Consider the following 12,589-nt stretch of genomic DNA (forward strand, 5'->3'; position numbering starts at 1 on the left):
GGAGGTTCTGTCCCCACCCCGAGGGAGGGCGAGGCAACTCACCCACGTGACAGTGCTTCCCACCCCAGCCCGGGGCGCACTCGCACTGGTCTGGCCGGATGCAGACGCCTCCGTTCTGGCAGGGCTTGGCGCAGATGGCTGCGGGCGCGGGAAGCGGGGTTCAGAACCCAGCGGAAGGCCTGGCTCTCCAGCCCGGCCGGGCGCACCTCCCCCGAGGCCTGGGAAGACCCAGCCTCACCTTCATCACAGGTGAGCGCCCCGGGATGCCGCTTTTTCCAGCCCTGGCAGCACACGGCGTGGGTCTGCTGCACCTCCCTCCTTACCTCCCGCCAAGCCACATGGTACGTGGTCCTGGAACACAGCGCCGGGCTCTGGACATTGGCATATGGGTCCTGGTCCCGGTTCTGGGGGTTCGTTCCTCTTGAGAGACCCCAGAGCCCAGGCTCCCCCCCCCTCACCTGTAGGTGCTGCAGACACGCCTTCCAGAGCACAGAGTCAAGTAGGGCTTATATACGGGTTGGCTGTAGGACTCGTTGTAACGGAGTGGGACCACCAGCGTCTGCTTGGAGCAGACCCCCTGACTGCACCCATGCGGGGGAAAGTGAGAGGCATTGAGTGGGCCAGGCCCTGGGGAGCCAGGAGCCCCACTTCCCTTCAGGCTCCACTGAGGCCCCACCCTCCCTAAAAATGACAGCCTCCCCCCCATTCTGAACTTTGTTTTGCCACCTGTGAAACCCCAGCCCCATCAGGTTTCATGAAGACCTCACCCCTGGCCCTGCCCCCTCTGTTATCACCTCTCTTTGAGGGATCCACCCTTGGCCCCCTCGCCTGTCATCAGTAGCAGGAGGAATGAGAGTCCGCCTAAGACAGTGCACAGCTCAGCCCTGGACCCCATGTTTCTCCTTGACTTCAGACTCTGCCAGCTGCAGGCAAGAAGAGGTTAATGGAGGCCCTTCCCCTCTCCTGTTAACTTCTCCAGTTCCAACCCTTCCAAGAGCAGTCTGCTGGTGCCCTTTAAGTGGGGCAGGACATTCATTTGCACGCTTGCACTAGCCACCAGGATTGTCTACACCCGCAGGTACATTTAACTAACACCCCCCTTCCTTTAGCACGTCATGGTCCATGCAGCACCATACAAGCTCACAGCCCGACACACTCCCTCCACCTCCCCTCGTGACCCTCCTGTCTCTGACGTGCCCTCTTCCATCCTAATCCTCCTACCTTCAAAATATCAGATATGCACCATTACACCCCTTTACACCTTGTACACACCCACACACCTGGAAACCCCACCTTAAACACATTCCTGCTACCCTCACGCACCCACACCACCACATACACCCTGGACCCACTCCCCTCACTCAGACAACACACCCAACTCACACTCAACTTTAAGACTCTGAGTGACCCCCAGTCTTTCCCCATTGACGTTCTCTCCCCACCTGTCTTTCCCCCTCTCCTGGAGACTTCAGGCCACCAGCCTCAGAAGCAGCAGCTCAGACTAGTGGGCGGGCTGCGCGGGCTGCAAAGGAGAGGAGGGGCGGGCCAGACAGAGCCCTCCCATTCCTGCCCCCTCCCACAAGCCTCCTCCACAGCTGGAGCTTGGTCAGTTCAGTGGGGTCCAGATCCTTACTCCCTTCACCCCCCCAGCCAAGCAAAGGGCCCCTCAGAAGTCTCTTCTCAACCCTATGAGGCCCCTTATTTTTGGAACTCCCCCAAATCAGCAGAGACTACTAGCTTTAAACACCAGCAGCACCCCTGGCCCTTGCCCTCCATCCTTCAACCCAACACAGACTAGGGAAGAACTGAGGGGCAGGAAAAGTCAGAGCTGGCAGACAACAAAGTGGGGTCAAGTCATGGGAGAAAAGGCAAGAGCAGATGAGAAAAGAAAGAAGGGTGCGGTGGGGACTGCCCAGGGCAGTAAAGGGAAAACTGCCCCCATTTCTTGATGACATTTGTTAGGACCTGGTGGGGGGTATGCAAAGTTGAGTCAGCCACCGCCCCCCATGCCAGAGCAGACAGGGCCTTATTGTCTCCACCAAGATTCCTTCTTTCAGGAAGAGGAGGCTCATTGTCCAGCCCCTCGCCCAGCTCTGGCCTACAAAGGTCAAAAAGGGGCACAACAAATGCCTACCCTGACCCTTAGCCCCCTCGTCTAGCCTGGGGGCTGGCTGGCGCATTCCACCCATGAGGCTGGGGCCCAAACCACTAGAGCCCTGGGCTCAGCCCCCCAATCACAGGCTGGGACAGGAAGAGAATTGTCCTCAGCAGGAAAGAACCCGCAGAGAATCAGGAACCCACACAGAATGGGCATTGAGAGAGCGGAAGCACCAAGGGGGTCCCACCCCAGACCAGGCATCCGGGCACCCGGGCCTCAGGCTGTCCATCCCCACCCTCCTTGGGGAGCCAGGTCTCCCTCACCTGGAAATGAGTCAAGCCAAACTGAGTAAATGGAACTTTATTTCCATAAATATAGGGGTAACACCCATTCAAGGGTAGCTAAAAGAGGGGCTGGAGCCTCAAAGAAACTGGGCTCCCCAAGGGCACCCCAATACTGAACATAGGGACTGGGGGATCCCCAAACCTGAGATGGGCCTCACGGGCCACAGATATTCCCCAACACTGACACTTCAAGAACGGAAATGTCCCCATAGGGGAGCCTCAGAACCCCACTCTCATGGGTGGTCCTTCCTGGGGGTTGGGAGGGCTCACAACAGGGGAGTTCAGACGAACAGGGAACATGGGGAAAACAAGCTAAAAATGTCCTGAGTGGCCTGGAAGGAGACCCCTGTGGTGGGCAGGAGCTGGATTCTGCACCTCCAGCCAGAGTCGAGGAGCAGCCACGAGTAAACCTGGCTTCTCACTTCCCAAGCTTGGCCTTAAGAGGATGGGGGAGCCCCAAACGAGAGGACACGAGATGGCGGAAACCAGGATTTGCCTTTCACAGAAGAGCAGAGGAAGGGGCCCTGGGAGCCCTGGTTGGTGGGAGAGCGATGAGGTGGTCACGGGCACACCAGGGCCCCTGACATCCAAGGCTACCACTTGGTCTCTGGACTGGGGAGTTCCTGAGGGATCCCTCAGGAGAGCCAAGGTTCAATGCAGGTCTCATAAAGGGTACGGTTGGAGTGCCAGGCCGTGTGGGAGATCCCAGCCATTGGACACCTCACTATGGCCCCCCGAGCCAGGAGAGTCTTCAACCCAAAAGAATCCCGCAGATAAACCTTCAAGGTGGGCAAAGGGGCATGGAAGAAAGACATAGGGAGGACAAAGTAAGTTCCTGCTGGTGTCCCAGACCCCCTCCCCACAGGGTGAACCTTTCAACTCCTGTTTCAGTGGCAGAGAGAGCCACGGACAGCTGGGACAGTGCGCGCAGAAAGGGAAGGTAATTCCAACGAACTCACCAGTTGCTCCTCCATCTCCAAGACCGTCTCATTTGCATCATAGAAACCAAAGAAGCTACAAAAAGATTGGGGGGTAAGGGGGAGGTTATCAGGAGAGCTGGAGAAAATCAAGGTGGGCTAGGGTCCTTCGGGAACTCATGGCCTGTTGAGGACACAAGCAGCAAGGAGGACACTCAAAATACCAATATTTAACTGCGTATCATGTACCTCATGAGGTGATGCACTGAGGGTACAGCATCACTTCTGCAGAATTCCCATCAAAAATGCACAATCTGAACCTAATCATGAGGAAATAGCCAACAAACCCAAACGAGGGACATTCTATAAAACAGCTGGCTCATACGCTTCAAAAATATCAACGTCGTGTACAAAGACCAAGGAAGTATTCCAGATTAAAAGGGACTAAAGAGACATGACAACTAAATGCAACACAGGATCCTGGGTTGGATCTTGCACTGGATTTTTTTCTATAAGGACAATTGGGAAAATTTGAATAAGGTCTACAGAGTACTGTATCAATGAATGTTAATTTCCTGATTTTGATCATTATTGCGGGTATGTAAAAGAATGTCCTGTACATAGAAAATAGACACTGACGTGCTGAAGTTTTCAAGGGTGAAGAGATATCATGCAACCTGCTCTCAAATGGTTCACACACATACTCCGTACACATATATATATGTGTATATATATATATGGAGAGAGAGAGAGAGAGAGAGGGAGGGAGAGAGAGAGGATGCTAAGGTAAACTCGGTAAGATGTTAACATTTGGGAAATCTAGGTGAAGAGTATACAAGATTGCTTTGTACTACTTTGGTAATTTCTTGAGTATGAAATTATTTCAAAATTAAAAGTTCTTAAATTTTTTTTAGTTAAGAATATTTAACTGGCATGGGCACTGAGTGGACACAGGCCATAAATAACTGAACAAATGCCAGTATGGGCTATGGGAGCAAAGAGGAGAGGCTACTGACCTAGTTTTAGAGCATCAACAAAGGCTTCCCAGCGATTACCCTGGACTAAGGAAGGCTGTCCCAGGCAAATGCAACAGCAAGAGCAGCACAGAGGTAAGGCACAGCTGGGTGCGGGGGGTGCTGGGTTGGAGGCCCGGAGGCCTTGTTGAAGGGCTGGATTTCACGCGGTAGGAAAGCAGTAGGGGCACAAAGACCTGGATTTTAAACTCCAGCTCTGCCACACACTCCCCACTGTGTGTGGTTGATCATGTTGCTTATCTTCTTTGCCCTGTATAAGAATACCTCCTTTGTAGAGAGGAAGCAAAACATTGTGGTTGGGCTTCCCTGGTGGCACAGTGGTTGGGAGTCTGCCTGCCGATGCAGGGGACACGGGGTCGTGCCCCGGTCCGGCAAGATCCCACATGCCGCGGAGCGGCTGGGCCCGTGAGCCATGGCCGCTGAGCCTGCACGTCCGGAGCCTGTGCTCCGCAACGGGAGAGGCCACAGCAGTGAGAGGCCCGCGTACCAGAAAAAAAAAAAAAGAAAGAAAAAAACATTGTCGTTAAGTCAGACAGCCTGACTTCACCACTTAACTAACTCTATGAATGTAGGCAGGTTATTTAATCTCTTTGTACTTAAGTTTCCTTATATGTCAAAAGAGGATAGTAGTAATTACCCTATAGGGTTGTTGTGAGAATTAAATGAGCTTTATTTGAAAAGTACTTAGAATAATGCTTTGGGATATAAAAGGTGCTACATAACCTTGAGCCATTCTTACCTTCACAGGATTGTTTGAAATGAGATAAAAAATAAATCCCACCTCTAACTATTATAAGGCATGTCACTCATTCACTTAAAACCTTCCAGCGTGTTCCGGTCTCACTCAGAATTTTCAAAAAGCAAGGGCCATGGTTGCCAGGGGCCAGGGAGTGGCAGGGATGAGGGAGTTACCATTCTTTAAAGGGTATGGGGTTGCAATTTGGGAAGGAAAAAAAGGTTCTGGAGATAAATAGTGGTGATGCTTACACAGGAATGTGAATGGACTTGATGCCACCGAACTATACACTTAAAAATGGTAAAATTTTATGTTGTGTATATTTCAGGAAAAAAAGGGGGGGTGCTTACTGTGCCCCACAAAGGCTCTCTGTAACTGGCTCCCTGCTACCTCTTTCACCTCCTCTCCCACCCTCTCCATAGCTCCCTGCACTCTAGCCACATGGGCCTCTTTATTCCTCAGACCTGCCCCAGGGCCTTTGCAGGTGCTACTCCTGTCCCCTGGGTTGTTCTTCCCCCAGTTTGATGCACAACTCTTTCCCTCACTTCCTTCAGTCTCTGCTCAAATGGCAGCTCTTCCAGAAGGACTTCTCTGGCCAGCAGCTAATATAGGCCGTGGCCATCCTCTAATCCCTTCCCCTGCCTTATTTTATCACCACTTGGCATATAGATTTACATTTATTATCTGTCTCCCCCACAAGAATGTAAGCTACATAACACCATGGACTTCTCTTTCATTTACTACTGTATCCCCAGGACCCAGAACAGTGCCTAGGCACACAGAGTATTTGTTGAGTGACTAAAGTAGATCACGTGACATTTCAGATCACTCATGATGATCAAAGGCAGGCACATAGTGCCGTGAAGCCATGGATTTTCCTGAGGAATAGGATAGAGGGATGAGCTGGAGGCTATTACAGTAGTCCAGGTAAGTAAAAGAGGTGGTAGGAAATGTGATTACATGGCATATGGAACTATACACACGTACCAATGTCATATTCCTGGTTTTGATATTGTGCTATAGTTACATAGGATGCAACCATTGAGGGGAACTTGGTGATGGATACACAGGACCTCTCTAAACTATCTTTGCAGCTTCCTACGAATCTGTAAATATTTCAAAGTTAAAAGTTTTTACAAAGTGGGGTTGGTAGGGATGGAGAACAAGCAGACTCTACCTAGTAGAGTCAGCAGGGCTTAGTGACTGGCTACGTATAAGAGGCTAGGAGATGACTCCCAGGTTTTGGTCTTGGGTGACAAGATGAGTGGAGGGTAGGGGTATTACCCAGTGGAAGCAGCAGGCCAGTTTTAGAAATGAGATAAAGATTGGTGGGGGCTGGAGTGTCCTTAGCCAATCTTCAGGCCACACAGTCCCTTATTACCTGGACTGCCAGGGGGTAATGACACCATCATCAGGGCCCCCAATCAGCACCAGGCGGCCCACACGAAGAAAGTTCTTCCGCCAAGCTGCAGAGTGGGAAGAAGAGAGCCTGAGTCAGTCACAGGGGTCAGGCCAGGTTGGAGAGGGGAACACAGGGGGTCAGAGAAGCAGAAAATGGGACCGGGGTAGGAGCCTGGGGTCTTACCAGTGGCATTGGGATGGTCTCTTTCCCCATTGATCAGGGCCAGGAAGCTGCTGGCATTGAGGTACAAGTCATCATGGTGGGGGTCTGGGTACAAACAGCAGTTAGAAAGGTTGTCAGAGAAGCAGGGAGGAGAGGCAAGACCAGAGGCTGGAAGACCAATCTGGAGGCTAAAGTAATAGACAAGGTGAATAGTAATATAATAGTAGCCATGATCATTGTAAACATAGCAAACACCTTTTTCTAACACCTACTATGAGCCAGATACTGTTCAAAGTACATTACATTCATTCATTTCTTTAATCCTCATAACCACCCTATAAGGTATGTACTATATCATTATACAGATGAGGAAAATTGAGTCACAGGAAGGTTGAGTAACTTGCCCAAAGTCATGCCGCAGGGCCAGGCTTCAAACCCAAGCAGTCTGGACCCAGCAGCATCCATGGTCTTAAAAACTATACCAGGCGTTTGCAAACTATGACTCATTAGCCAAATCCAGTTCACTGCTTGTTTCTGTAAATAAATGTTATTGCCAACACAGACACACTCATTCATTTACATAAGATATATGGCTGCTTTCACATGACTGTGGCAGAACTGAGTGGTTGTGACAGAGACTGTACGGCCTGCAAAACTCAAAATATTTACTATCTTGCCCTTTAAGGATACAGTCGGCCAACCCCTGCAGCAGGCTATACTCTCTAAGGCAAATAGGGTGATACACATAAAGCATTTTGAACAGTGCCTGTTCACATAGTAAGTGCTCAATAACTGTTAAGTTATCATTATCATTGCTGTTGGTTATGGTAGAGGTGGGAGCAGCAGGCCCTATCCTCCAGGATGCCCTTTCCATGGAGGCCCCAGTTTGGCATGTCCTACTCACCATGCCAGTAGTTACAGATGGAGAATTCCTGGCCCCAGGGGCTATAGCAGATGCGGTAGAGGTTGGACCTCATGGAGGTGGGGAACAGCCACTTCAAATAGTCCGTGTCTGGCAAGAGAACAGCAGTGCCAGGTGGTTCCAAATTTGTGCCCTCAAGACTCAGGGTCCCCCCCCATGGAGCCCACAGTGCCCACTCACCTCCATACTGTCCCATCTGTGGAGAGGAGAGAGAGATGAAAGAATCCACATTGTGTTCATCCATCACAGACAGCAGTGCCCGGCATACCAGGCCCCCTGCAGGCAGAACACCACATTGGGCAGGGACTTAGGGACAGCCGGGCCAACACTGCCCCCGTCCGCACCCCCCACACATACAGTGTACCTAAAGGAAACTGAAGCCCAGAGAAGGCACACACCCTGTGTCAAAACATCCACGTCATGTAAGTGACAGAGCCAGAATTCGACACTGGGTGTCCCGACTAACTGTAGGGTGCTTTTTACTGTCCCACTACCTTTTATGTCCAAGAACCATGGGTAATGGGCAAAGAAAGGGGCAGCAGTGCAGGGAGCCTCCCTCCCACTCAGGACACACACAGAGATAAGACCCAGGTACTGAGGGAAGTCAGAAAAGGAGGGCTCAAGTATCAGGGCTCTGGCTGAAGCAATGTGGCTCAAAAAAGGGAACACTAGGCAGTGTCCCTCAGATAAGGATCAAGCCTCAGATAGGGCTTAGGAGCTGGGGTGGGAGACGGTGCCTACCCTGCGAGTAGCAGATGAGATGCACCCCTTGAGGGGCCTTTGCCATGATGGGGGCCACAGCCTCTCGGAACCCTTGCACCTGTTCCCACAGGGGCCGCAAACTCTCTCTCCCATCGAAGAGATCGAGCACTGTCACCACAGTCCCAGGGTGTGTCTGTGGGAAGGGGGCAATGCCCCAACCGGGGATGGACGATGAAGCCCCTCCACACCGACCCCTGGCCAGCGCCCACATGCCTATTGTGCCCTGCTAGAACTAACGATCTCTCGTCCCCAGACTTTCCCCACGCCAGCACCAGCTCCCCGAGGAAGTTGGCAGGCCCAGCATTCAATTCCCCATTCTCCTTCCCCAGCCTCTGTAGACGCCACCACCAACGCCCCACAACCGGAGGTCCCCTGCCAGACCTCGTTGATGTATTCCAGCAGGTGGCGGAAGCTGTACGAGCTGTCAAAGAGCCCATGCACCACGATGACCGGCTTGTAGGAAGCCCGATGGGGCGCGGGGGTTGCGGGCAGCAGCAGCAGCAGGAACGGCAACAGGAGCAGGAACCCCGCCGGGGGGAGCCGCAGCCCCGGGAGCCCCAGCATGCTCCCGCCTGAGAAGGGGGCGATGAGGGCCTGTGAGAGAGATGACAACACCCCCTGCCTTCCGAACAGACGCCGGCAATCAAGCCTCCCCTGCCCGTTCCCACACCAGGTCCTTGTCACAAAATATCCTACTTTTACTCTAGTCCTCTCCCCACAAACACCCCCCCCAACCGCATTGTAAACGCACTGACGCTCACCCAAGCCCCGCCCCTAACTCAGCGGGGACTCTGTCCCCAGGCCAGCATCTTCCTAATGCATCATCCCAGCTAGGCGAGACAGGGGTTTTGCAAGAAAGACCCCTGAGCAGCAGCGCAGGACCCCTGGAGAGTGCAAGGTCCCACCTGGCCTGGCTCCGTGAGCCTCGCGCTGCCCGCTGTTTACTTCCCTGCAGCTTGGAACCCACGTGGGGGAGGGGAAGGGTGTAAGGAGAACGCGCGCAGGGGAATGACGGATGGGAGAGGGGAGGCCGCTCAGGGTCGCACTCAGCCGTCACGTCCGGGGCTTTCCCTACCAACCGTGCCAGTGTCCCCCGCAACGCAGGCCCGAGACTGGAGGGGCAATGGAACAATCCATTGCGCCGAAAGAGCGGGGGAGGAAATAGGTGGAGCGATCCACTTAGACCGGCGGGGAGAGGCAGAAGCAGCAAACCTGTCCTGGGAATTGAGAGACTGCCCCTTCAGTCCCTGCGGCAGCAGCGACCCAAGGGTCCCATTTCCCGGCCTTGATTCGCCCTACTTCCCAATTCAGGCGTCCGGCTCCGCAAAGGAACACGGAGTTTAGTTCTCTTTCCCCAGGGAGGCGCTGGGAGAACAGACTGGGGGAAGGTAGTCCTTCGCATTTCGTCGTCCGTCTGATGAGGGCTGAAGGTAGCCCAGGCGGACCCTACTCCTAACCCCTTCCCTCCCGCCCGCGCCGGATCTGCGTCTTACAACTCTTCATCCTGAAGTGCTTGTAGTGCCCTTGTTTCCAGAGACACGGAGAGCCCTCGAGGCCCCTCGAGGTAAAAGTGCAGCTTGGCCCAGTTTCTTCTGTCCTACTCTACTCCGGGGCCCATCTGTGACACCACCCCCGCCCCCCAGGGGCGGAGGGACCCTAGGGCAGCGCTGACTCAGGCTCGTTTGCTTTCGGACGAGTCTTTCCACCAGAGCGACTCCACAGCCCCGCCCTGAACTTGGAGCTCCTTGTGGGCGGCTCCTTACTCAGACCTTCCCACTCGGTCTGGACTTCTGAACTCCAGGCGACCCGCACCTCTCCACCTGTGACCCCTACCGATACCCAGGTGCCCGGGTTAGGGCTTTTACTTAGCATTTAAAGACGCTTCCCTTGATTTAAAAAAAAAAAATCGAAACTTCTCTGAATTCCTCTCTCTATTCACAAGGTCTTTGCCAGTCTAAGTCTCTCCCAATAAAACCAACTTGCGCCCCGAGCTGTGTAGAGGATGGGGTGGCGGTAGAGGGTTCGGGGCGAACGCGAACGCGAACGCCTTAGAAGCCAAGTGAGCGGTATGGGGCTGTGATCTAAATCTCTGGGGCCTGGGAATCGCCCTGGCAAGCGCCTCTCTTACAACTCTGTAGTTTCTGCCTGGAGTCAGAGGGGAAGGACAGAGCTCCGGAGAGCGACTGCCTCAGACGGGGGCCGGGAAGTACTAGTCTAAAGGGGGAGGGTGGGATGGGTAATAATGACTCCCAGTTACGTTTTTGCAAAAAGCCCAACTCTGGTCAATCTTGGCTGACTACTGATCTTCACCCCCTATCCCCACGTACAAGCTCCCAAGATACAATAAGCAAAATAAAAAGACTGCAGTTACCGCTGTGCCCCCAGGTCGACTCAGGCAATGGCGCTGCGTCTTGGCGGGGGTGGTGGGTGGGTGGGATTTCAGGAATGGATCTGAACACTGAGGGCCCTGGAAACTCTAAGAAGCCCAATAAGTAAAAGGGGGAAGGGGGACCAAGCACGTATTCCCAAACCGAGCTGCCAGCAATAAGCAGTTGATCCATCCTCTCCTCCCAGTGGGCTTCAGCTCCTTCATCCTGGAGAGGAAAGGTATCTATACATCCCCCAAGCTTCCTCTTCGCCCTACACTGCAACTCCCAGCCCCCAACACACCACAGGCCTCCTACCTCTGAACTGCTATAGACCAGAGCCTCTCACTTTACCTCCCGATTCATCCCAGGCCAGGGTGGCAGGTCAAGGTCATAACCCTGGGAACTTTTCAGGCCATGGCCGGCCTCAACTCTGCACACGGTTTTTTCTCTCTCTCTATTTTGTTTTGTTTTGTTGTTTGTTTGTTTTTGGTTTTGTTTTTACGGTTCTCTCTCATACAGTCATCTCTCCTACAGAGGGGAAAACTAAGAGCCAAGGATTTGGGAGAAAATCCTGAGATCTTACAGGGACTCTGAGGGAGGCTGAGGAGGGGGAGGCCTGACTGGGCTGAACAAGATCCAGAGGGAACTGGGGTATTGAATCCACTGAGCGCCTGTTTGCTGCCTCCCACAATATAATCACTACGGCCAGTCTTGGAGGGGAAGACTCTAGAGAGTTCTTTCTCCCTCCTTCCTTCCCTTAGTACCACCCGCCTTGCTCGGTCTTGCTTGCCTCCCAGTTTCCATGACAACTCCAAAGGAGCCCAAACTGGGGGCTTGAATGCCGGGGTGAGAGGAGGCGAGACGTAGTCCAAAAGCGGAGACCGAGTGGGGATGCGTCTGGAGGATTCCCCCTCCCTCGCCTCGGTCCCTTTAAGCTCCCCCCCTCCCTGCTTTCCCTCCGCCCCCCGCCACCACAGTCTTCATCTCTCCATCTCTGCGCTGCTGCCAGCTGCGCAATCTGCGCACCCAGACTCCGGTGCTAGCCAGGGATCCTGACTCCAGACTCCGGTTGCACGGATCCTGTCCCAGCGAGACAGCAGGCATGTCATCCGAAAAGTCAGGTAGAAAACAACAACAAAACCTCCAGCCCTCTCCAGTGTCTCCTGACTCTTCCCCCCCCCACCCGCTCCCTTACCCCTCCCTAGCGGTTGGTTCTGTTTCATTCCCCTTGTATCCAGCTCTCCACACCCCGACCCCCAAACCCCCTCCTCTTTTTATATCCCTCCCTTCTCTTCCTTTCCTCCTGCCAGTCTCAGCCTCAGTCCCTTGCCAAAAACATGGGTTAGGGGGGCAGGTTGAGAGGGCGAGGGAAGTACAAGAGTGACTTAGCATCAGCCAGGTACTGCATGGATAGCATCATTGCAAGTGACAGATGGACAGATGACACTGGCTCGCATGGAGACATCCGATGGGGAAATATGGAGAGATGATCAGATGGGGGTTGCCAGGGGAGTAAAATCCAGAGGACCCTTCTTTAATCTGTCCTAAAAGTAGTACTGAGACTCCCAAAGGGACTAGGGCACCCCCTCCCCACTGAAGGAATGGCAGAGAGGAACATGTTATCCTACCTGTGTTTATACAACTGTTGAACTGAGCACATGTTAACATAGTGTTGCATGTCTACACACGTGCACACACAGGACCAGCTCGCATAGGCTAGCCCAAAGGCAGCCATAAGCCAAGGAGCATATGAATTTGGGTCTGCAGGTTAAAGCTGTGTGCCCATTGCTGAAGAAGGGAGAGGAGCAGAAGAGAGTTATGACCTCAAAACTAGATTGAAAAG

The 12,589-nt window shown here is 53.3% G+C and overlaps 3 protein-coding genes across 13 annotated transcripts in view; 1 reads left to right on the plus strand and 2 right to left on the minus strand.

Moving 5' to 3' along the window:
• Positions 1 to 2,307, minus strand: part of EGFL8 (EGF like domain multiple 8) — a 3,667-nt gene extending 1,360 nt beyond the window's left edge. For 2 of the 3 annotated variants that reach the window (XM_024738528.1, XM_024738527.1), the window contains exons 1-5: positions 1,443 to 2,307; positions 795 to 923; positions 459 to 581; positions 239 to 351; positions 43 to 138 (exon numbers count right to left, since the gene is read on the minus strand). In XM_024738528.1, coding sequence (XP_024594296.1) covers positions 43 to 138; positions 239 to 351; positions 459 to 581; positions 795 to 895 — 433 coding nt within the window. In that variant the 5' untranslated portion in view covers positions 896 to 923; positions 1,443 to 2,307. Of the gene's footprint in view, positions 1 to 42; positions 139 to 238; positions 352 to 458 lie in introns of all 3 variants that reach the window. The other variant, XM_024738526.1, reaches the window with a different exon arrangement.
• Positions 2,308 to 2,442: 135 nt separating this feature from the next.
• Positions 2,443 to 10,089, minus strand: PPT2 (palmitoyl-protein thioesterase 2). 9 transcript variants are annotated; one of them, XM_024738539.1, is made up of 9 exons: positions 9,074 to 9,087; positions 8,759 to 8,949; positions 8,357 to 8,510; positions 7,796 to 7,891; positions 7,598 to 7,705; positions 6,715 to 6,798; positions 6,511 to 6,595; positions 3,402 to 3,456; positions 2,443 to 3,221 (listed from the first exon to the last, which is right to left on the minus strand). In XM_024738539.1, the coding sequence occupies exons 2-9, from the start codon at positions 8,939 to 8,941 to the stop codon at positions 3,078 to 3,080; spliced, it is 909 nt and encodes a 302-aa protein (XP_024594307.1). In that variant the 5' UTR covers positions 8,942 to 8,949; positions 9,074 to 9,087; the 3' UTR covers positions 2,443 to 3,077. The 9 variants fall into 9 exon arrangements, with proteins under 9 accessions (XP_024594307.1, XP_024594301.1, XP_024594306.1 ...); XM_024738533.1 differs by lacking the exon at positions 9,074 to 9,087 and adding an exon at positions 9,871 to 10,089 and having other exon boundaries at positions 2,444 to 3,221; XM_024738538.1 differs by lacking the exon at positions 9,074 to 9,087 and adding an exon at positions 9,871 to 10,089 and having other exon boundaries at positions 2,444 to 3,221; positions 8,759 to 8,971.
• Positions 10,090 to 10,775: 686 nt separating this feature from the next.
• PRRT1 (proline rich transmembrane protein 1) overlaps positions 10,776 to 12,589 on the plus strand; it is a 2,943-nt gene continuing 1,129 nt past the window's right edge. Inside the window, exons 1-2 of the mRNA XM_024738501.1 lie at positions 10,776 to 10,808; positions 11,790 to 11,867. Coding sequence (XP_024594269.1) covers positions 10,776 to 10,808; positions 11,790 to 11,867 — 111 coding nt within the window. The remainder of the gene's footprint in view (positions 10,809 to 11,789; positions 11,868 to 12,589) is intronic.

The sequence above is a fragment of the Neophocaena asiaeorientalis genome, unplaced genomic scaffold, assembly GCF_003031525.2.
Source record: "Neophocaena asiaeorientalis asiaeorientalis breed wild unplaced genomic scaffold, Neophocaena_asiaeorientalis_V1.1 scaffold282, whole genome shotgun sequence".
Taxonomy (NCBI): domain Eukaryota; kingdom Metazoa; phylum Chordata; class Mammalia; order Artiodactyla; family Phocoenidae; genus Neophocaena; species Neophocaena asiaeorientalis.